This window comes from Heterocephalus glaber, unplaced genomic scaffold, assembly GCF_053883595.1.
Source record: "Heterocephalus glaber isolate CG9 unplaced genomic scaffold, H.glaber_assembly_v1.0 deba00001564, whole genome shotgun sequence".
In the NCBI taxonomy this organism is placed as follows: domain Eukaryota; kingdom Metazoa; phylum Chordata; class Mammalia; order Rodentia; family Bathyergidae; genus Heterocephalus; species Heterocephalus glaber.
The window spans coordinates 644,648-667,458 of record NW_028258351.1 but is presented as its reverse complement, the minus strand read 5'-3'; the positions used below and the strand labels follow the sequence as shown (position 1 = coordinate 667,458).

General features: G+C 43.6%; 1 protein-coding gene and 1 non-coding gene across 6 annotated transcripts in view; both read left to right on the top strand.

Moving 5' to 3' along the window:
- The window catches only part of LOC101715712 (inactive serine/threonine-protein kinase TEX14), a 115,740-nt gene that overhangs the window by 47,303 nt on the left and 45,626 nt on the right, over nt 1-22,811 (top strand). For 4 of the 5 annotated variants that reach the window (XM_087191428.1, XM_087191427.1, XM_087191425.1 and 1 more), the window contains exons 6-15: nt 839-920; nt 1,939-2,069; nt 3,174-3,281; nt 4,315-4,438; nt 5,610-5,788; nt 10,801-10,952; nt 12,868-13,058; nt 13,475-13,625; nt 15,433-16,337; nt 19,308-19,411. In XM_087191428.1, the coding sequence (XP_087047554.1) occupies nt 839-920; nt 1,939-2,069; nt 3,174-3,281; nt 4,315-4,438; nt 5,610-5,788; nt 10,801-10,952; nt 12,868-13,058; nt 13,475-13,625; nt 15,433-16,337; nt 19,308-19,411 (2,127 nt within the window). Of the gene's footprint in view, nt 1-838; nt 921-1,938; nt 2,070-3,173; nt 3,282-3,690; nt 3,979-4,314; nt 4,439-5,609; nt 5,789-10,800; nt 10,953-12,867; nt 13,059-13,474; nt 13,626-15,432; nt 16,338-19,307; nt 19,412-22,811 lie in introns of those variants that run through there. The other variant, XM_087191429.1, reaches the window with a different exon arrangement.
- Nucleotides 478-579, top strand: LOC147823761 (U6 spliceosomal RNA). Its single transcript, XR_015443355.1, has one exon. It is a non-coding gene; the product is annotated as a U6 spliceosomal RNA (small nuclear RNA).

The following is a 22,811-nucleotide window of genomic DNA, read 5'->3' as shown; positions in this document are numbered from 1 at the left end:
TAGTGTCCTTTCTACATTCTTATCTGTTTTAGATTCCACATATGAGGGAGCTAAATATTTTTATCCTAAAGATTTTCTGTTGGTCAGAACTCAGTGAATGGCTTACGCAGTTTACACTGAAGATGTTTTTTGGAGCTGCCATCATCCATCTGAAGGCTTGACTGGGGATGGAGGATCCAATTCCAAAATGGTTTACTCCCATGGCTGGAAAATTGGTGCTGGGTATTTGGCTATGTGTGAGGCTGAATGTCCTCACAGTTCTCTCAGGGCAAGTTATCCCAGAGAGATCAAGGCAGAATCCCTGTTAGCTTTTACTTAGGAAGGGATACTCCATCATTTCTACAATATCCTACTAAGCTAACAGGTCACCCTTCTCTGACTGTGAGGATCGGGAATACCAGGTAGTGAGAATCACTGGAGCCTTTTCAGGGCTGGCTATGACAGTCTTTAGTTCCATGGTAAAAGTCAAGTCACATCATGCTTGTGTCAGCAGCATATATGCTGACATTGGAACACACACAAGATGAGCATGGCCCCTGGACAAGAATGACATGCAAATCTGAAGCGTTCCATTGATGGAGGGAAAGCAGCCACAACCACAGTGCTGGCTGGTGGTGATGTTGACCTGAAGGAGGGGTTTAAGAACCTGCGGACAGGCTGTGCCTCTCACCTGAGGGTTGCAGTGGGTGCCCAGGGTGCTTCCTGCATTAAGTCTATAGTATAAGAGATTAAAATTTGAAAAGTCGTAAGAACTACACATTCCAAAACTTGGTTAAGTATTACTCTTGATATGAGTGGTAAATTCTCGTTTTTTGGTGTTTTTTTTATACATTTCTAGAAGTCCTAATGGCTCTCCTAACCAACCTCTTAAAGCTGGAGTCATTTCTACCCAAAATATCTACAGCTTTGGATTTGGGAAGGTAAGGTGTTGCCACTGACAGCCTCTAACCTTTTTTCAAGTCCTCCTGTATCCTCACCAAAGTATTTTTTCTTTTTCTCCTTGCCCCCTTGTGAGAGTTCCTGTCCCCACTGACAAATGGTGAAAACTCTGGTGAATTCCTATGAATGACTGTGGGTCAGATTTCAGGAGTTTAGAAGATGATGCTTTAATTTTCAGTGAAACCCCCAGATACATTCTCCCTTAACGGAGAGGAAAAGAGCTGCGCTACCCCCGTGGATTTGCTTCCTGATGACCTTGCCCTCCCACTGGGTTATGGGCATGCTTTTGAGGAATTGAGATTGTAAACTGAGGAGGTTTTTTTTTTTTTTGGTACTGGGGATCAAACTCAGGACCTTGCACTTTCGAGGTGGGCGGCAGCACCACTGAGCTAAATCCCCAGCCCTAAACTGAGGAATGTTGTGAGGACAGATAGTGAGTTTGGAATCCTTGGCTCTATGTGTCAAAAATAGACAGTTGGGAAACATTGCTTGGGAGGAGCAGACATAGGAATGTGTGTTTTCTCTACATTTAGGCCCAGGTTCTGTGGGAGTCACAATAGGCCCCACAGTCCCAGCCCCATCCCCCGCACGTCAGGCAAACATGTAATTTCCTACTCTGTTTCTCCACTAGTAAAAAGGAAAGAATATTACAACCTCACAGGGTTTCTAGGAAGATTAAAAATAATGTAAATTTGCACAAGCGCAAGGACCCGAGTTCAATCCCCGGTACCAAAAAAAAAAGAAAAAAAAAATGTAAATTAGGGCCGGGATTTAGCTCAGTGGTGCCACTGCCTGCCTCACAGTTGTAAGGTCCTGAGTTCGATCCTTGGTACCAAAAGAAAAAATGTAAATTAAGGAATAATGTCCAGTGCACAGGGATATTCAACAAATGAGTAAGTAGCAGCTACCATTATTTTTAACCAGCTGACAAGACTCTGGAGGTATTTTGCTTTTCCCTTTTTTTTTCCCCCGCAAGTTGATGCTGTGCTTTGGTTTCAGTTTTATCTCACAGGAGGGACACAGCTTGCTTATCTAGGCTCTCTTCCAATAATTGGAGAAAAGGAAGTGATTCAAGCTGATGATGAGCCCACTTTCTCTTTCATCAGTGGGCCTCACATGGTCATGACCAAGTAAGTGGGAGCTGGTCAGTGGGAGGATCCATTTGGTCCATGAGATGTATGGGCTGCAAATGACATTCTTTTAGGTGGAGGGTTGGTTCTTCAACACAAGGGAGCATTTAAGGACGTGTCTAAATCAGAGTTTTTCGTGTGGAAATTTTGGCTAGATGATCCTTTGTTACTGAGGACAGACCTGTGCATTGGAGAATGTTTGGAAGTCAACTTTGTCCCTTCTCATTAGGTAGCAGTGGCAGTCCTTTATGCCCCGTGTGGTTATGACAACCAGAGTTGTCTGTGCACATTGTCCATATCCTCTGAGAGGGAGAACCCAGCTCTGAAAGATCACTCATTATAGTATTTTCATCTCTCTGCTTTCTAAAATATTGAGGTAGCTTTTGTGCTGATTACTGTGCCTTTGATACAGGCCAAAGGATACTGAAGCCTCCATAGAAAGTGAAACAGGCATCATCTGGTGCTCTCATCAGCTAAATCCAGGGGAAGTGGCAGTAACAGAATTTGTTTATGAAGAGAGTCCCTGGAGTATTCTCAATCTTCAGAGACCCATGCCCTGTAGGTCACAGAAGATGTCCTGGCCAAGGTCTCTCAGCTTCTTGAACCTGAATGCTTTATTCCTGCTTAGAAGAATCACCGTTCTAATAAAAAGGCCTCTGCCAAATTTGCAAGGCCCTCCATCCTCTTGTCCCCTTGTTTTCCTCCCCATGCTGTGGATTTGTTGATGGATCTTCTCTCTGTCCCATTGTTGCTGCCTCTACCGAAGTCATCAGGATCTTTCTCCCAGATGGAACCATGACTGGTCTTTTATTCTCTAGATCACCACTGCCTTACCCATTTCCCACATTGCTGGTACCACTGTGATTCTAAAATGCACATCTGATCAAGTCACTCCCTCCCTGGAACCTTCATCACCTCCTGCCACCACACCTAATTCTCCAGGGCATTTGTGGACCTGGTAGTTGTGGGCAGGGAGGATCCAGCCACCCCAAGGGATATAAGAAGTTCTGTGTAAACCTCAGTCCCCTGGTCTCATCAGAAAAGTTGACTCACTGAAGCCATGGCTGCTGATGCCCTCTGCTTTATTCTCCCCTGCCACTGCAGCCTTGTGTGGAATGGGAGTAGAGTCACAGTGAAGAGCCTGAATCTCCCCACTCACAGCAGCAGGCTGAGGCTGGCTGACTTACTGATTGCTGAGCAGGAGCACAGCAGGTGAGAAGAAGGCCCAGGGGTCAAGGTAATTACAGGGCCAGGTCTGTAGAGACCTTGATTCCTGGCTATGGAGGCTTGTCCCTGGAGCACCAGCCCGCATCAGCCTCACTATTTCCTGACTGGTGGAATTGGTTGACTTGACTTCTAAAGGCTGCCAAGAAAGGGAAAGAGGAATTTTTTATGAAGTTTGAGGGATGGGGATAGTGATGGTAAGGGGCACAAGTCTGTGAACTCTCCATAACCCTTCTCTTGGATGGCCGAGCCTCTAGGCCCATCTGGTTTTCCTGCCATTGCACCTAAGGCTTGTCCTACTTGGGGCCCTGTACTCAACATAAGAGCATGTGGCTGCCCTGTTTTCATGGAGCATGCCTAGGTATGAGATTCATATGTCTCAGAACCACATCTCCACCATTGAGGACATGCCATTTGTCTTCATTTCTTAGGTTTCCTCTGGCTCCAGGTTTTGGTCCTTCAGCTCCTGGTGGGACAGGCTCCTTGAGCTCTTACCTAAGTAGACCACTCAACTGCTGCAGGAGGTGTCCCTAGAGAGGCCAATGCTTCTTTTTGGAGAAATCAGCCCAAAGCCCCAAGGTGGGCTGGGAGGACCCATGGCCATAGTATGGGCTTTGACGTGAGACTGAATGAACATTGGGCAAGTTCCTGACATTTCCTTGATGTTAGGTACTCCATTTCTAAAGTGAGTATATAAGGATGCATTTCTAGCAGATGATGGGTAGGATCTGAGATGATAGGTGCAACATAAGCAGAATGTCTTTCTCCAAAACTTTCAGCAACATTGTCATTGTTGTCACTGATTCTCCTATGCCCTTAGAATCTGGTCAGCGAGAGAAGCCACAGGTTTCATCAACAGATACTACTGCACCTCCAACCCATGCTCATTTCTTAGAAAAATTTTATGTAGAGATGGTACTTGTTTACAGTGGGCTCAAAGGGCCTAGAAGAAAGGACATCACCTATATTTTCATGATATGCTCCTGTTCGCCACCCTTTCTGAAGCTTCTTTCTTTTGCAGCAAGCTTCGGCATCCCCACCTACTACAACTGATGGCTGTGTGCCTGTCCCAGGACCTGGAGAAGACGCGACTTGTGTATGAGCGCATCACCATTGGCACACTATTCAGTGTCCTCCATGAACGAGTAATCAGCCATCCTATGGATCTTGCCTCCCTCCACTACCCTTACCACTTTTCCCTGCCCTCTTTCCTCTGCACCAGCCTTAGAGGTCCCATAGTGAATGCATGGAAAATAAATCTGTAAATGCTTTTTTCTTATGGGGCTGTGTAATATGCCACTTAATGTTGATATGTAAATGGTCAGAAGTTATGTGACAGTATTATTATTTTTTGTTTGGTACCGGGGATCGAACTCGGGACCTTGTGCTTGTGAAGCAGGCGCCAGAACCCCTGAGCTAAATTTCCGGTCCTTATGTGACAATATTATTGTCAGTCCTGCTTGTTTGTCAGCTAAGAGGTCAGCTGACCCAGAAACACACAGAACCTGTTTCTAGTTCATTAAGCCATTGCCCACTGTCTTTCCTTTGCTTCATTTCCACTTGTGCTCTGTCCTGGCTGGTTCATATAGAGGTCTTTTATTCCTCCCTCATGACTACTCACATTTCCTTGTGGTGGGGAAATACCTTCCATGGCTGACAGGTTCCCAGCAAATCCCTGTGGGCTCAGAGTGCTCCTGAAGGATGTTTCTTTCTCTGTGTCTTTGTTCTAAGGACCCTGGGAGGGAGTGAAGAGAGACCCTACAAGAAAAGCTTTTCTCCCAGATGGTTTACCATCCCTCCTACCTGATGAAGTCATTAGCATTCTGCTTTTGCTTTTATTTTCCTGGCTGGAGCCAGTGCCTTAAAATGGCATTTCCCTAGTGGAGAGACATCACCGGGGTACATCAGTGTGAGTGAATTTCTCTCTTCTTAGGATGGTCTTCCTAGTTCTTTTGACTGCATCAGGGCTTGATTGGTCATCTTGCAGGGTCCTTAGAGGGCAGGTTTACTGGTAATTATGGGGCACATTCCCTGGTAATTTCCCCCAGGCTGATCTCTGATGCTTACAGCAGGCTTAAAAACTTTTCCATTTATCATGGTATAAAGCAGTTCAGCCAAAGGAAAGAGCCCAGGTTTTGGTAGGAGCAGATTAATTGGACTTTAGTGTGGTCACACAGCTTTTCAGGTTCCTTGTCTGTAAAACGGGGAGACCAAGTAGCTGTGAGATTTGTGAAAAGCCTTTGGAAATTATACAGGATCCTACAGTGTCAGGGGGCTTTTCCCTTGTCTTCCTGGCACTTTCTCTCTCGCTTGCAGCGGTCTGAGTTCCCTGTGCTGCACATGGAGGTGATGGTGCACTTACTGCTGCAGATTGCTGATGCCCTGAGATACCTGCATTCCCGGGGGTTTGTCCACCGCTCCCTCAGCTCTTATGCTGTCCACATCGTGTGTGCAGGGGAAGCAAGGCTGACCAACCTGGAGTACATGTTGGAAAGGTAGGTGTAGTCTCAAGTGTGGCTTCCTCCTGAAGGGGCCTCTCTGAGGGACCTCTGCTGTAAAGACAGAATCTAATCTAGGGAGGACTCCTTGCCATTGTTTAGCAGAAAGGTCCATCAGTGGGGAAGAGATCTTCCAGATTCCTTGCACTGTCCACCAAGGCTTCAGAGACTTCAGGGAAGTTACTTCTATTTGGTACATTCTCCTTTTAAGAAGCTTATAACAAGAGTCCATAGTAGCCAGTGTGTGTCAAATCTCTAAATGAAATGTGTCTTGCCTGGAGGAGGGAGAAGATGATGGGTGCAGTGAGCCTTTGGTGTGTCACACCTCCTGGATACTAAGTGTTCCCTGCCCTCAGGAGGTTCAGCACAGTGAGGGGCACTCAAAAATACTGCCCTCATTCCAGGGGTAGTTTCCTGTTGGGCTGGAGTGAAAGGCCTTCTGAGAGTTGGGGGCTGACCCCTATTTCTTGCCAGGCTCTGAAAGGCAGAGGTTCTCTTTTTCACATCATCACTGCTAGGCACAGCTCTGAGCCTTTGCTGAGAGGCCTCAGCTACTGCGCAAACTCCTGTTCAGACCACCTACCTGCCCTTAACCTTGTCCCACAACCACCTGTCCCTGATGCTTTGTTTCTGAGTCTCAGCATGTCTTGCTCCTCACGTGCTCTGTCACTCACTGCTTTCACTCTGGTGAACCCTGTGAGGGCAGAGATTTACCTTATTCACTGCTGTGTCCCTGATGCCTACACCGGCCCTTCACTTGGGTGCACTAAGCAAGTGGAACTGAGACTGTCTCTCCTCCTCAGACCTTGAGCACTTCTTGTCCTGCTGCTTGGAGAGGAGGGCAGGCTTCAGATTGTGCTTGGTCGTGTGGGTCGTAGTGAGGAATATGAACTTTACCTTGAGTCCCCGGGATGCTGTGAGAGGGACTTTTTGAGCATTATGATATCATGGATGACATGCGATTCTTCTTGGTCCTATGTGTGGAGAAGGCCTATGAGGGAGAGAGAGACTAGGAAGAGGTATGCCTGGAGCAATAGCACTTTACTTTTTTTTTTTTAAAACAGGGTCTCACTATGTAGTTCAGGCTGTCCTTGAAGTTACTAGGTATCCCAGGCTGGCCTTGAACTTGCAGTGATCTTCTTGCCTCAGCTTCCTGAGTGCTGGGATTACAGGTGTGCACCACCGCTCCCATTGGTTGAATTTTTCTATGTGGGAACAGGCAGAAGCCAGATAACTCTTACAGTCAAGCTGCTACACCTCAGATCTGTCTATTCTCCATCTCAGACATTTCAGGGAGGAACTAAGGGTTGAAGTTCAGTGATAGGCTACTTTCTTAACATGTGTGAGATCCTTGGTTTGATCCCTAGCACCTTAAAAAAAAAAACTTGTGAGTGCAGTGGTGCATGCCTATAATCCCAGAACTCTGAGAGACTGAGGCAGGAGAATTGCAAGTTTGAGCCCAGCCTGGGCAATTTAGTGACTTAGCAAGACCTTATTTCAAAATTTAAAAATGAAAAAAACAAAAGGGCTGGGGAAGTAGTTCAGTGTGAAAAAGGGCTGGGGATGACTTCAATCCCCAGCACCAAGAAACTTGCCGTGGTTCCTCATTGCCTTCAGAACTACCTCTGGGTATCTTTGCAGGATGTGGAAGCCTTGCCATATGGGGCTCTCTCTACTCGCGGCATTGACCTCTTCCCTTCCATGACCTAGTCATTTGAAGCACCCCTTTAGTCCATGCTGTGTCAGTGCTGCTTTCTGCATCCAGAATACATGCACATACTTGTGTCTCCTGCATAAACTCACTTCAGTCACAGTCCAGCACATCTGTGAAGGCTGCACAGATGACCTCGTACCTGAGGCACTTTGTGTTTTCTTCTCCTCACACATCCCTGACATCTACTGTAGCCCTTGGTACAAGTGTCAGCCCTGCTAGGTAGCCACCTCTCAGGGAGCAGGGACTGTGACTTGTTCGTCACTGTCTTCAGGAGTCCTGCATAGGCCTCGTCACAAATAAGTGCTCAGTCAGTGTTTGTTGAATGATTGGATCCATTTAGGTGAAGGGACAACTTGAAATGGTCCAGAGCAGGGTTAACTACTTTAACTGTTTGTTCTAGAGCAGTAGAAGCTAAGTGGTTTGTACTTACTGTGCTGTTATCAGCACCAGAGACTTCAGGAAAGCTGACAGAATCCAAGCTATTGGTCAGTGCTGGAATGACATCTGTTGTTGAAAAGGAAGTGTAACAGTTTCTTCTGCTTTTGCTCTCCCATAGAACTGTGATTCCTGGAGTGAAATGGAGCTTTAAAGATGACCTGGCCCAATTCTGTTGGTTTTGTTTTGTTGGTTGATTTCTGTTTGTTTGTGTTTTAGTTTGTTGGAGGTATTGGGGATCAAATGCTGGACCTGGTCCACTCTAGGCAGCTCCTCTGCCCAAGGTACACCCCTAGCTCCTACTTCCCCTTTTAAATGTGTAGATGAGGAAGCAGGCCCAGAGGGCTGGGAAGTTTTCCATTTGATTGGTTAGAAGCATAGGTCTGGCTAGAACCAGGTGGTAAAAGATCCCTGTGGGCCTCGGGGACAGGGTGGGTTTGAGGTTGTGTATGGGAAGGTGATCTCTAGGAGGCCACAGGATGGAGCCAAGAGGCCAAAGTGGTAAGGCCAGAAGGGAACTGCACAGAGGAGCAGAGGTCAGCAACTGGTCAAGTGAGGGGTGGAAGGAATCAGGATTGATGAGAGCCACACCAGGTATGGTGAGAACGTGTAAGAACTCATTTGGGCTTGTTGACTCACAACAGAACTTCAGGCAGAAATGTCAGTCGGCAAGCATTTTCGACCCTGACACTGTGCCCTTCTTTGAATGCTGAGGACAGCAGTTGATTACCCACAAATCCAAAATAGCTTTCAATTTTGCATTTATTTTTGGTAATAGTCTACTTGGGCACATGAGTTTGTTGAATGTCATTATCAAGAGTAGCGCTCCACGTCTTGGTAGTAAAGTGATGTAGCAGGTTTTCCTCTTCACCTTGTTAATGGAATCTTCAGAGCTGGACTTGATCTTGCTAGTGGTGTCATCTCCTGCAGGTGAGTGTGATTTTAATGGTACTGAAGCTGAAGGCCAGAAAGATAGCTGTCATTCAGTGACAGCCAGAAAAGAAGTTTTCCACCCCCAGCTAGCTTTTTTCTTTTTCTACCCGCTAGTACTGGGAATTGAACTCAGGACTTTCCACTTGTAAGGGAGGCGCAGCACCACTGAGCTAAATCCCCAGCCTTCCCAGCTAGCTTTAACAGAGAAGGAAGAAAGGATTGTAAGAGAGGAAAGTGATAGGAGATAAAGGAAAGGATTTGAGTCTTGGTTGTAAGTGACTTGTCCCTTGCAAGAGCCTTAGAGAAGCATAAGAGGCCTCAGGTGGGTGTTTTCTTGGAAAGTTTCCACCCCTGTGCACAATTTACCATGCCAAGTATGGTAGCTTCTCAGAATGTATCTCATTCCTGTTTGTCCAAAACTCCATAAACTGGGCATTGTGGTGCATGCCTGTAATCCCAGCACTGGGGAGATTGAGGCAGGAGGATTGCTGTAGGATTGAGACTAGCCTGGGCTACATAGTGAGTTCAAGGACAGCTTGAACTATAGGGAGACCCTGTCTCCAAAAAAAAAAAAAAAAAAAGCCAGGGATTTAGCTCAGTGGTTCTGCCGCCTGCCTCACAAGTGCAAGGTCCCGAGTTCGATCCCCTGTACCAAAAAATAAATAATTTTTTTTAAAAAAGTCTCTAAAAAAAGAGACATTATTTTTTAGGGAAGTTAGTCTGGAGAAGCACACATCCTATTCTCTGAAATACTTCATTGCCTTTTCTAGGGACTGAAAATATAGCTCCATGACAGACCACTTGCTTAACATGCAAAAGGCCCTGGATTCAATCCCTAGCAACACAAGAAAAGCAACCATTGGTTTTTCTGTGATACTTAATTTTTTTCATTCTGGGTATTGAATCCAGGGAGCACTTAAGTACATCTCCAGTCCTTTTTATTATTTAAATCTGAGAAAATTCTCCAGGCTAGCATTGAACTTGGATTCTTCTGCCTCATCATCTGTAGTAGCTTGGGTTACAGGTGTGTATCACGTAGCACGTGGTCTCATTTGATTCTCATTGACAGTCATGTGCAGAAGTCAGCATTGACCTCACACTCACCCTGAGGACTCCTGTTGGCCTAGGAGACTTTGAGGATGGGTTGACTTAGCTTTTACAGAATTTGTTTGGGAAGATGAGTTATTCAGACAATCAGTGAACCTCTGAGTGCTCAACTGACAGGGTCAGTTCCCAGGAGGGCTGGGGTAAAGGTCCCAGGTGGTTTTGATACAGAAGATGGGACTGGAGGGAGGTTTTGAGAGAGTCTTACATTGATTTGTTGAACAGCAAGCATCTGGGTCCTGGTGTAAACTTGGGGCTCCAGTGATAAAACAGACAGATAAGGTGCCTGTTCTCAGCTGACTGTAGTGGGAGATAGATAATACACTAAATAAATGAACAAAAGAAATTCACATAGTGTTCTGAAGCCCCTGATACAGGACTACTTTAGATTAGGTGGTCAGTGAAGGCCTCCCTGAAGAAGTGACGTTCAAATGAATACCTCAGTCACAAGAAGCAGCCAGTTGTTCTAGGCTCTGTGGGCAGAGAATGCCAGCAGAAGAAGCCACTGGTGCAGAGATTTGAGGTGGTAATGGGCTTGACATGCAGGAGTGACAGAGATGGCTCCTGTGACTTGAGTGGAGCCGGTGAGCAGGAGAGTGGCCAGATGATCGGGAGCAGGAGGGGCCTGGGTGGGCAGGAATGGTAAGGAACTGCAGGCACTGGAACAGCACTGAGGCAGTGTGGGTAGCTCAGTGTCTCACTACCTTTCCAGAAGCTCAAGGAGCTTGCCAGTCTTCACAGCAAAGATTTCACCAATGCACTGTGCGATGATCACAGTGTCCCTTTAAGACACCATCTCTGCCTTGTGTGTTTCCTTCCATAGCCAGGGCAGTGGTAGACACAGGGACCTGCATCAAGTTCCCCTCCCCACGGAGCTGTACAACTGGGCCTCGCCAGAAGTGATCTTTCAGAAGGCAGCCACGGTGAAGTCGGACATCTACAGCTTTTCCATGATCATACAAGAGATTTTAACAGGTGATCGGGGAGCACACTGACAGTTAACCAAACTCCTTATTTTTCCCTCAAGAGCTAGTTTTATGAAAGTGAAAGATTTTTAAGATTTTTATTTTACTTTTGTTTTGTTGTTTTCTTTTCTTTTTCTCTTCTTTTTTTTGGTACCGGGGATCAAACTTGGGACCTTGCACTTGCAGGGCAGGTGGCGGACCAAGACACTTCTTTGTACTTCTGGAAGATATAAGATGATCTTGTAGAAATCTTTATTGTATCTGTTCTTCAAGACTCTGCAAAGCTCATCTATTTACTTATTACCACATTGCCGCCAGCTTGAACCACTGGTGGTACATGCATGAATGTTGCATTGGGCAGCTTGTATCACTGGTGGTACAAATGGATCTAATTGCTTTTATTGGTCTTTTTACTAATAAAATTAATAAAAAGCCACCACCCATGCTTGCACCGCCATTGGTTCAAACTGCCTGGCAGCAAGACATATGAATTACAGCCCCTTTGTGAACATGTGAATGATAACACATTTATACCAAGCAAAGGGTTTTTTTTTCTGTCTTCTCCTCCTCTTCCCCTCTTCCTTTTCCTTCTTTTCCTTCTCTTTCTCTTCTTCCTGCTCTTCCTCCTCTTCCTTCTCCCCCTTCTCCCCCTCTTCTTCCTCTTGCTTCTCCTCTTCCTCCCTCCGACACCCTCATCCTCCCTTCTCCCTCTTTTCCTTTTTCTGCTCTTCCTCCTCTTGCTCCCTTCCCCTCTCCTCTTCTTTCCTTTCTTTCTCTTCCTTCCTTCCTCCCTTCCTTCCTTTCTTTCTTTCTTTTTTCTTTCCTTCTTTCTTTCTCTTCCTTCCTTCCTCCCTTCCTTCCTTTCTTCCTTTCTTCCTTTCTTCCTTTCTTCTTTCTTTCTTTCCTTCCTTCCTTCCTTCCTTCCTTCCTACCAGGGATGGAACTCAGTGCCTTGCACTTGCCAGGCAGGTACAGTGCCACCGAGCTACATCCCTGGCCCTCATCTGTTTTCTTCTCTTCTCTTTTCTTCTTTTTTGCAGTGCCCAGGATCAAACTCAGTACTTTGCCAATACTAGGCAAGTGCTGTAGCCCTGAGCTACACCCCTTCTTCTCAGGGAAGGTTTTAAAATTGAATATTGGTGTCAATGTTTAAGGATCCTAAGGACTTGTAAATGAGGAAAATATTGGCTTCTGAGAAGTAAATATGAAATTAAACACTTCCAGGGTCCCATAAATGTATAAACAGTGTCACATGAAAGAACTGGAAGCCCTTTCAAACCTATAGGACTTCAATGTGAAGTAGTCACATATATGAAAATAGGAGGCCTTTTTCAGGAAGCAAACACAAGGGCTGGGCATGTTGCTCAGTGGTAGACCACTTTCCTAGTATGTGCATAGCCCTAGATTCTACCTAAGCACCATTGGCTGGGGATTTAGCTCAGTGGTTCTGGCGCCTGCCTCGAAAGCGGAAGGTCCCAAGTTTGATCCCTGGTACCACAAAACCAAAAAACAACAACAAAAGATGGTTGCCTCTACCTAAGCACCATGAAAAAAAGGATTATTAAGAAAAGAGGAACACACACAAGCATGTGCACACAGAGTAAAACCACATTCCCTGAGGAAGTAAGAATCTACTCCCTTTTGTAGTGTTTGCAGTCCTAGAGACAACACTGCACCTGCCATGAGGTGAATGCATTGGGCTACCCAGATGAATCCCATGAATCATTCCCAGGTCCCAAGGCTGCCAGGAGGACAGCCTGTGTACATGTGATGCTGAAAGTACTATTTCCCCTGCCCTGGTCAATGGGCAAAATGGCTTCTCATTTGTGATTGGCCTGATGTGTAAAGGGGTTGAATAACTTGACTGTGGCTGCACAGCTGCATCTGATTTCTTAGTTACTCCTTCCTGTACTTTTTCCTTACAGACAGTGTACCCTGGAATGACTTAGACGGCTCAGTTATTAAAGAAGCCATCCTCTTAGGAAATTATTTAGATGCTGATGTCAGGCTTCCAAAACCTTACTATGATGTTGTTAAGTCAGGCATCCAAGTCAAACAGAAAGACCGAACCATGAATCTTCAAGATATCCAGTATATTCTGAAGAATGACCTAAAGGCAAGCCCTGAAGTTCTTGGGAGTTTGATTCTACTTAGCCATCTTGGGTAGGCAGTGAGAGACAGAGAAGCTGGAGACCAAGCCATAGAAAGCATTGGAAACCCTCATTTATTATACTTGTGTGTTTCTGAGAAAACCTAACTGCTTAACATAGTGTAGGCAACAGGGATCGAGGGGTGGAGCTGAGGAGTGTTAACGTGCAAGTTGGTAGGGTGCACTGTAGGCACACAGTGAAGATGCAGTGAAAGGCAGCTATTACTGCTTTCAAGGTATTGGGATAACAGTGAAGTAGCTGATAAAGGCTACAGTGTATCCCACAAGACAAAGAGGGAACATATCTGATAGGTAGATGGGTTTCTACCAGTGACATTCAGATGATTGCAAATATGCCTTTGACACCATTTCCTGTGTCACAGGAGAACATTGGAGCACAGAGAACTCAGCCAGTGGAGAGCCCCAGGGTGCAGAGATGTGAACCCTATCCTGATGTCAGTGTCTATCTAGGACTGACTTCAGAACATCCAAAGGCCAGTGCAGACTTGGAAATCAAAGAACTAAAGGAATCAGGTATGGCCTAAACATCACTTTGATACCAGTGTATTTTGAGAATCACTTGAGCTACAATTAATCGTATTCTTTAAACTGTACATGTAACTTATGGTGGGAAGATAGGGATACTTTAGAGAAAAATCAAGATCCTTAAAATTATTAAACTTTTTGAGTCCTATAAGTATCTGGCTTGGATGGAGAACTAAATAGTAACAGTGAGTTTATTTTTAGCATTACTCTTTTCTTTCTTCCTACCTTTTTCTTTTTTAGTTTTATTTATTTTTTTCTTGAGACAAGATCTCACTGTATAGGTCAGGCTGGCCATAAACTCACTATGTAACCCAGGATGGCCTTGAACTCACAGCAATCTTCCTGTCTCAGCCTCTGAAGTGCTGAGATTATAGATATTGCCACCATCCCTGGCTTCTTTTCTTTTCTTTCTTTTTTTTTTTAGAAATCATCTCACTGTGTACTCTGGCTGGCCTTAAACTCTCTGTGTGGTTCAGGCTGGCTTGAAACTCAAGATACTCCTGCCTCAGCCTCTTATGTGCTGGGATTTCAGATTTGCATGACCATGCCTGGCTGTGATTACTCTTAAAATATTATGTAGTTGCTTCAAAACAGAAATGACTTTTTAATTTTTGTATTTATAATTACTATCTGCTAACTGGCCATGCACTGGCCAGGTGTGCCGATATATGGTTGGAATCTCAGCTAATCAGGAGGCTGACGCAAGAGTATCACTTGACCCCTAGGAGTCCCAGGCCAGTGGGGGCAACTTAGTGAAATCTAATCTAAAAAAAAAAAAAAGACCTGCTCTCTCCTCATTTTGGAAATTTAAACAGTACAAAGAAGAAAATTTCTTACCATTTTAATTCTATCATTTAGAAGTAATTTACTAACATTTTGCTTTTCCTTTAAAAATTTTCTATACTTTACTGCTTTTTAGTACACTTAGAAACCTTAGAATTAGAAACTGAAAAGGGCCTTATGATCATTAGACATAATTCCCTGCCATTACAGATGAGAAAACTAAGGTGTAGGGTTACAGCCTGCTCAGGGTCGCAGAACTTGTTACAGAACTGGAACCCAGGCCTTCTCATTCTAGCCAAGTGACCATTCACTCATACTCTCCTCTTGTTAGAGCTGGAAGCCTCCATAGTGGCTCCCTAAGCCCTTATTTTTTTGTCTCTTTTATCCCATTTGCTTCAAGCTGGACAGCAATCGGGAATAGTGTGTGGTCACCACTGGCATTATCTTTTGTTATTTATCCCTCCTTGATGCAATGGTTTCTTGGGTCCTTCTGCTACTTTTTTTTTTTTTTGGTACCGGGGATTAAACTCAGGACCTTGCGCTTGCAGGGCAGGCTGCAGAACCACTGAGCTAAATCCCCGACCCCTCTTCTGCTACTTTTATCAGATGCTCACTAAGAGCATAACTGTAACATAAATCATCACATGCGTTTGTGGGTAAAGAAAGCTATGAGGATAGTCCTTGAGATGCAGGGGCCTATAATTTTTGTGTCTCAGCAGTTAAACATGTTTTGAATGCAGTATAAATGAAGCTTATGTTTTCCTTTGGACCTGACCTCTTCCACCCACAAAATTTCTCTTCATTCCATGTGAAAATGAGAACTTTCACTTAGGTTAAAAATACCCTTTGACTCTGTGTTGACTGTATGCAGTGGTCTTTCATAACTCTGAGGGAGTTGGGAAATAAAGGCTTTGTCTGCATTCTTGTGCCTCTTGGGCAATGACCAAGGCTGCTTACCTGCTGAATATAGTAATCACTTTAATCAGTTGTGTGTTGCTGCTCTTTTCAACAGGCAGTCAGCCCCATTCACCAAGGGGCCACTCTTCTCCCACTGCAAAAGCAGCATTAGCTCCTCAGGCCCCAGATCCACATCTGAAGGCCCAAGTGTCTCAGAATCCAGATGCTCCTCCTCCTTCTGCTCCATTTGTGGCAGAAACCAAGAGCCCCAGTGCTGGTCAAGACGGTCTCCACAGCTTCGAAATCAATGAAATCTACTCAGGCTGCTTGAATGTAGGAGATGACCCAGAGGAAGAATGCCCAGGTGGTACTTCAGCTCGTGAGGGTGGTAAACCAAACCAGGCAGATGAACTGCCATCCCTAGAAGAAGAGTTGGATAAGATGGAGGAAGAGGCACACCTTTGTGATGAGGATGAGAGCTCCTCAGAAGCTGACACAGAGATCTTCTTTGGGGACTGGGACTGGCAAAATAGTTCACTTAGTTTACTCAGCCTGCCTGAGCCAACCAAAGAAGCCAAGGGCAAGGTGAGCAGCTGGTCCAAGACTGAGGAGTACATCAGTAAATGTGTGCTGAATCTAAAGATTTCCCAGACAATGGCTCATGAGATTACAGATTTGGTGGGGAATATTGAGCAGAAGTTAGATAAGGTTGAGTTGATACAGAAGAAGCACATATCTTTGTGGACTGCTTCAAGATTATTTCCAGATGTCTGTGACTTACCTAGAGCAGTGGGCCCTCCAACTTTAAATTACATTCATCCTGTTATGCAGGTGTCAGGGGGCCCCCAGCCAGATACTAATGGCAGTTGCCCAACCCTGCCAAGGTCCCCAAGAACAATGAAAGAATTTCAAGGGGGACATTTTGGCAAAAAGCTCAAGAGACAAAGCAGCAGTGGCTGGAAACCTTTCACCCAAGTCTCTGAAGAAAACACCAAGGACCAGCCAGAGGGACGTCATCAGGTAAATCAAAGTGGGAGGGAGGGGCAACCTATAAAAGACTGCAGAGCCAGGATCAGCACTGCCCCCACCCTTGTGTAGGAGCTGGCATACAAATGCCACTAGCTCATAGCAGGGTTCCTCTTGGCTTTTGGAAACAATTCAAGGTAGATACTCTACCTCCCATTTTCAAACCCAGCACACAGCCAATGTCTTTTTCTGTAAATTCATACATTTTAGATAGTCATATAGAATATTTATTTTATAGGCCAAAACAATTAAGTATAAGCAACTTCACATGGTTTAAAATATCCTATAAGGTATTCTGTACAGATATTCATCTCCATTGTAAATTGCTTATTCATTCATTCATTTACACATCCAGAAACCGTTTTTATCAACCCAGAGGCTGTATTAGAACCTGGAATATGATGAGGAATAAGCTACAAGCTATGCCCATAAGCAGTTCACATACCAGTGGGAGTCTGAGGGACTTGCTGGTCACAGGAGACATTTCAAAGTGGACACACAGGGAGCTGGCCTGGGAGTGTACTGGCAGTTGTGAGGTTCCAGAGTAGCTTCTTTGTGAGTGCTTTAAGGGCAAAGCTAAGATCTTATTCCTGTGATTCAGCACATGGCTTGGGCCTGACACTAGAAGATGCTTAACAAATGATCATTGAGGGCATGAATGCATGGGTAAATTTGAACAAGTTCACACAGAGCAGTCTGCTTGTTGAGTTACTGACTTTTAGAGCTCATAGACTCCTCAGACCTGGGTCAATTTTGTCATTTTATAGTGTGGTGCTCAAGCTCAGTAAACTTACTGAGGTCCAGTGGTGTCACCAAGATGGGAATAGGGCAGGAGAGTTCTGTCCCAGAGGATTTTACTACTGAAATTACTTTAAATGACTAGCTCATGGTAATGAAAGGCAGATCAACTTTTGAGGGTTTTATTACTGTTAAAGTCTCCACTTAGGGTGCACCCTATTGTTTTCTGCATACCACAGATGGACCCTCCCCCCTCATTTGCTATGCCATTGGTAAAATCCAAGCTGGTTGGGATCTTCTAACTCCAGTCCAGTTTTCTTTCACTGTGCCATGCTCAGTTTAAGTGAGGATTCAACTTTTACTTAGAACACTGGAAATACATTGACTTTTTGTCTTTTCTTATTTTTGGTGCTGGGGATCAAACTCAGGGCCTCAGCCATGCTAGGCACGATCTCTACCATAGAGCTATACCTCCAGCTCAGGCATTTTTTATATAAAGCACAAATAATTTATTTAGTTTCTAATATTTGCTTTCATTGACTATTAGGCTTTCACAGAAAACTATTGGAAGTAACTGCTCGTATTATGTTTTGGTTATCTATTGCTGTCCGATGACAACAAACCCTCAAAACTTAGTAGCTTAAAATAGCCATGCCTTCTTATTTCTCACAGTTCTCTGGGTCAGGGATTGAGAATTGGCCTGGCTGGTCCTTCTGTTCTATGTGGCATTAGCTGGGTCACTGGATTGCATTCTGCTGGAGACTGAACAGGGCAAGAAGGAACAAGATGGCTCTATTTACATGGCTGATGCCTTGAGGTCCTCCCTGGATTTCTTCTCTGCACTTGGCTTCTCATCATTCACAACATCATGTCACCTAAGCCTCTCTATGCTGTGGTGGCTGGCTGGCTGACTTTCTTTCTTTCTTTGGCTTTTTGACACAGGGTCTCCCTGTTTAGTTCAGGCTGACCTTGAACTCACTGTATAGCCCACGCTGGCCTTAAACTTGCAGCTATCCTCCTGAATCTCCTGAGTGTTGGAGCAGCTGGCTTTCTAAGTAAAAGTTGAAACTGCCTTGCCTCTTAAAAGTTGGTCCCAACACTAAGATATTGTCACTTCCACTGCTTTGTGCTGGTCAGGGAAAGTCAGAAAGGCAGCCTAGTTCAAGAAGATGGAAATAGGCTCCAGCTCCTGATAGGGTAGACAGGAAGGGAAGGAATTGATGGCATCCATCATTGGAAACTATCTACTAGTACATATGACTGTGTATAAAACAATTGTTTGTATTTTTGTATCATCAGGAAATAAGGCATTTCTACCAAGTGAATTTTTCAGGGTTGAAATTGATTCCTTTGATTTCTTAATTATTAAAATTTTAAGAAAAACATTACAAACTTCTTATTATTCTAAATATATATTTTAATTATAATTCTAAATATATTCTAGCATTTCCTTGGTGATAGTGAGATTTTTGTGGATATTCATTCTTGTCATGTTCCCTCATATAGTGGCATCTTCAGCCCTTGTGGAAAAAATGTTTGCTCTTATGAAAGACCTCTTGAAGGCATACCACAGGGAGGTTGTGACCATTTTTTATTTCTCCTCTCACTTTTATGCATCTTGCTGCTGTTTCCAAACTCCACAGTTGTACCTTTAATTTGATGTAAGCAAGGAAATATAATTAACTTATTTTATTAAAATTAGGTTATAATTGAAATAAGGAGATCTGAAAGTCTCTCTTTTGAATTAAGGACATAGACTTTTATTTATTTTACTTCTGCTATTTCCAAAGTATTGTAGCCTTTATTTTATTATATTTTATTTTCATAGCATCTTCTCTGGTGGTATTATTGTCCCTGCTTTACAGATGATGAAACTGCAGTACACTACTCAGTTAGTCTAAGTAAGGCTTAGACTAGAACCCAAGGCCCAGGGCTTCTGTAACAAATATATGCTGCCCTCGTATTAGTGTTGGAGGAAATGCACAGGAGAGTGTTTGATTTTTTTAATTTCTATTTTATTTGCTCATTTTCCACGTGGGTTCTTGGGGGCCAGCATTTCTGGGTAAAGGCCTCAAGCTAAGAGATAAAGTATAAAGTACTAGATAAGAAACATGCAAAGGATAGATCTGGTAATTTCTAGAGATTTAGCCAGAATGGGTTTGAAAGTACAGTGAGAGAGTAAAGAGAATTCTTCAAAGCACTGAAATGTGGTTATTGTTTTTCAAGCTGTCAACTCTTTGTGATCCTGGAAAACAGGACACAGGTGAACCATTTCAGGCTACTCAAGGAGCCAAGGACTGTTTGGAAAAGAAGAAGAACCAAGATAGTAGGTGAGTCAACATTCTACTGTTGTTTGTGCCACTATGTCTTAGACTCTCCTGTGGCCCTGTGCCCACCAAATGAATGTCATATGTCTAATGACAGAGGGACTGGGAATAGTGAAAAGGAGCAACACGGAAGCAGATGTTGTCAGGTCCTGTCTGCCAAGTGAATGGAAAGAGCAGAGTAATGGAAACTTGCAGGAGAGAGCATAGGCAGCGTGGCTGGCAGCTTAACCAGACAGAACTTATTCTTTGTCCAAAGCAAAACATCTGGCCTTTCCAAAACTGCCCTGATAATTTTTCTTGTAAAAAGAAATGCCAGGTACTCCACAAGCCAAACTTATTGGAAAACAGGGTTTAACATGTTCCTCCCAGCTTGAACCTCCGGTGGTACTACCTTCTAGTGGTAGAAGCTGCCCAATGGGACAGTCATGATATTCAGCCCTATTGTGAATATGTTAAAGTGAGTATCACTGGCTCCAGAGAAGTTGAATAATATTCTCCTGGAGTTTGTGATTTCTGGCTAGTTGAATGAAATGAATTGACATTAGCAGAAATCCTCTGGGAGGAGAGTATTTATATGTGTTGGGTTTTGAATTATTTATGTAAAATACATTTTATTTTATATATGGGCAATTATTAAAGAAGAAATGAATGTGTTTCTTTTTCTTTTTTTCTTTTTGTTATGGGAATCAAATTCAGGGCCTCATTCTTGCCAGGCAGGCACTGCACCACTGAGCTACATCCCCAGCTAGTTTTTAATTTTTAAAACTTGACATAACTGCATGTTTTTAATCATCCACAAGATGATGTTTTGAAGTACATATTTGTTGTGGAGTGGTTAGATCTAGGTAATTGCACATTGCTCTCAGTTAGCATGTTGTGCTAGAGCACACACACCCGGTCTCCACTTTCAAGACTGTGATGTTTCATCATCCACTGTAGGTACTATGGTGTACAATACAGATAACCACCATTCCACTACTTCTATGAGATTAACATCCTTTGATTCCACATAGAAGTGAGATCATGCATATTTGTCTTTCTGTGTCTGGCTTATGTCAGTATGTCCCCCCTCCCATATTGTCACAAATAGCAGGATTTCATTCTTTCTGTGGCTGTTTTATTTTGTGTAGGGAGTACATACATGTGTATACAAAGACATATATCACATTTTTGTTATTTATCTCTTGTTGGACACCTAAGTTGATTCCATGTCTTGGCTATTATGAATAGTACTGCAATAAATGGGATTGTGGATATCTCTTCAAGATACTAATTTTAGTTCCTTTGGATATATACCCATTAGTAAGATTGTTGGATCATAATGGTAGTTGTGTTTTTAATGTTTTTTTAAGAGGGTCTTGTTATGTTGAACAAGCTAGTCTTGATCTCAACTCAAGTGATCCTCCTGCCTCAGCCTCCTTAGTAACTGAGACTATAGGATTCACTGCTCTGCCCAGCTTATTTTTAATTTCTGTACCCTTTCCCTTGTTATTCTCATTTATATTCCCACCAAATATAAAGATCCTCCTTTCTTTACATCCTCTCAAACATTTGATACAGGGCTGGGGATTTAGCTCAGTGGTTCCGGTGCCTGCCTCACAAGCACAAGGTCCCGAGTTTGATCCCTGGTACCAAAAAAAACCCATTTTATATGTTAAAAATACTTTTCAGGCTGGGCATTTAGCTCAGTGGCACCACACCTGCCTCACAAGCACAAGGTCCTGAGTTTGATCCCTGGTAAGGGGGGATAGATACAGATATATGTTTCAAGCTAGACTACTATATTAGTTTTTTGTTTTTCTGTGCACAAATGACAACCCAATTCCATAGCTTTGAAGTCAATTCTGCTAGGAAAAAACACCTCTCCCATACCCCATTGGTATTAGAGAGTAATAACAAGAGTTTGATGTTCTTTTGTTGGTAAATATGTATATAAGGGAGTATGAAGGAAAATGCTTGGCCATTTCAGTCCAGTGGATTTTACTCTGACAGAGGGATTTATGGAGAAACATCTATGTGGCATCAGAAGGTTTGGCACTCATGCAATTGATAGAAACAGATGGAGTGACATTAGTGCTATTAGATGACAAAGAAGCAAATGTGCTTGTGGCCTCCCTTGCTCAGCTTCACCTTCTTCCCTTAAAAGAGTAAAAACAGGCCAAATAAAAGTTTAATGTTTTGCTACCTATTTATCTATTCTTTTATATGCTTTTTAAAAAGAAAATTACAGGGCCAGGAATGTAACTCAGCGGTGTGGTGCCTGCCTGGCAAGCGCGAGGCCTTGAGTTCGATTCCCAGTACCCCCCCTAATTACAGTTACTCTATGTATGGGCAATTTTACCTCATGGATTTTCACTTTACATTAGAATATAAGCATTATCCCATATTAGCTTTTAAAACCCTATAAACTTATTTTGAAGTTGTTGGATTTCCCCCATGGTTGAATTTTAGTTATTTCATTCTTTATTCTGTTAGGAATGAGGCCACAGTGACTTGTAAAGAAATTTTTCCTACAGTTTGGACTATGTCCTCAGGAAAGATTTCTAGAATCAGAGTTACTAGGTGAAAGGGTTTGAAAATCTTAAAGATTTTTGATAGTTGTTTCTGAAGAGTTCTTTAAAGAAGTTGATCAAACTGACCTCTCTGCTTTCTGTCCCAGCTGTGGGGGAGTGGTGCGTTCGAGACAATGGGGAAGTCATATCTGTTCCACAGAGCACCCAGTTCTAATATTAGTTTAGTTAATATAAGTATATATAAAGTCATAGGGTAGTTAGAAGGGGAAAAAAGGTACCCTTATTTTGCAGTTGAAGAAACCCAGTGAAGAGAGATTGACATTTGCCAAAATCAGACAGCTAACCTAGAAAATCAGGGTCCAGAACTCAGTAAGAATAAACTAAGGACTCAGAATGTCCTTCACAGTCCTGGTGCCTTATGGCCATCTTTACAATGTTAGTTACTATGCTATCACTGATATTCAGGTGGGCCTGTTACCAGGGAAGTCTGATGGAAGGGATGGAACTGAACTTCTCCTAAACCATTACCTTGAGGACTTGGGGGACAGGTGGGCACTGCAGCAGCCCATGGGACCAGAATTCTGTCTGGTGAAACTGCTTTTAAAGTGTGGGTTTCTTCTACTTCCAAAAATGTCTCAAGAAAATGTTTAGAATCGTAAAATTGAACTTGGAAACTGAAAAAGAAATCTTCAGAGATCTTCTAGCCCAGCCTTTTCATTTCTCAGCCAGGAAAGATCTAGGGAGTCCAGTACCCAAGACAAAGTCGTGGAGCTAAAGAGTTCCCTCTTACGGCCGGGGATTTAGCTCAGTGGTTTCACCACCTGCTGCGCAAGCACAAGGACCCGAGTTTGATCCCTGGTACCAAAAAAAAAAAAAAAGTGCCCTCTTCC